At 38.3% G+C, this 1,139-nt stretch overlaps 1 protein-coding gene across 1 annotated transcript; it reads left to right on the top strand.

The window, feature by feature from the left end:
* Window positions 1-357: 357 nt before the first annotated feature.
* Window positions 358-792, top strand: LOC104488934 (interferon omega-1-like). The gene has a single exon (XM_010131033.1). It carries the CDS (start codon window positions 358-360, stop codon window positions 790-792), a length of 435 nt encoding a protein of 144 aa, XP_010129335.1.
* Window positions 793-1,139: the final 347 nt, after the last annotated feature.

The following is a 1,139-nucleotide window of genomic DNA, read 5'->3' as shown; positions in this document are numbered from 1 at the left end:
ACCTTTGCAACTGTTTGAAACTGAAATAAACAGTAAACCTTGGCAGGACCACAGCTGACAAAAATGCAATTCCTACAAAATGAGGAACACCCAGCATGTCACACAGACAAAATAAATTCAGAGACATGAAGGAGAAGCACGTGAGCACAGACAAGACAACTAAGAAACTGCAAGCTTACACATCTGCAAAAAGGCAAAGAAAATAGTGCAGACTACTTCATCAGCATGACTATCTTGGTTCAGAGAAGTTTACTGCAAGTTTGCATTACTCTGGCATTGTTCATCAAAATCTCACATCCAGTTTGCCTTTTCCAAGGAACTGAAAAGAACTACCACAACATGAACCTTGTGCGCAAAATGGGTGGCTATTTATCTCAGCAATGTCTCAACGAAACAACTGATTTCAGATTCCCCATGGAGATTACCAAGGTCCCACAGGAATATGTCACAGTGATCACCTATGAGTTCCTCCAACAGATCTTCCAACTATTTAGCAAAAATCTTCCTGTTGGTGCTTGGAATACAACCAAGATTCATAAATTCCAAAATGGAATTCATCGACAAATTGAAGAATTAGAGAGATGTTTGTCAGAAGAGCGATCAAAAGCAAGAAACAGCTTTCAAACATGGATTCTAAAAAGCACTCGATTCAGCGTGAAAAAGTACTTCCAAAGAATCACCAGCTTCCTAGAAGACAAGCAATACAGCCACTGCTCCTGGGAAGCAGTCCGAATGGAATTCAGAATGTGCCTTATAATTTTTGACCGTCTTTTTAAAAACCATACATCATAAGGAGGTAAGGTCTTCTGGATTCTTTGTAAGAGTCTGATAATTTTGCCCTTTTTGATAGGTTTTTAATTTCCACATTTTAATCATTTTCAAATTGATAATTGTTTTCAAAAAGCATTCAGTACTCTGAGTTAAACACGTAGAGCACTGAAGTGAAGGGGCACATGGTTATCACCACTTCTGTAGAAGACAAGCTCTTCAAAAAACAAGTGGATATTGCTCCTCCGTATTCTCTTTTTTGCACCACAAAACAGTTTTGTTGGTGTTTCCACAGAATATGCTAATTGTTTTACAATCTGAAACTCCGGCATTTGGACACTGTATAGATACTACTTTTGCATTACTTCACC

Source organism: Buceros rhinoceros, unplaced genomic scaffold, assembly GCF_000710305.1.
Source record: "Buceros rhinoceros silvestris isolate BGI_N320 unplaced genomic scaffold, ASM71030v1 scaffold9692, whole genome shotgun sequence".
Lineage (NCBI taxonomy): Eukaryota > Metazoa > Chordata > Aves > Bucerotiformes > Bucerotidae > Buceros > Buceros rhinoceros.
Note: the sequence above shows the minus strand (reverse complement) of the source record. Positions and strands in the feature narration are given on the sequence as shown.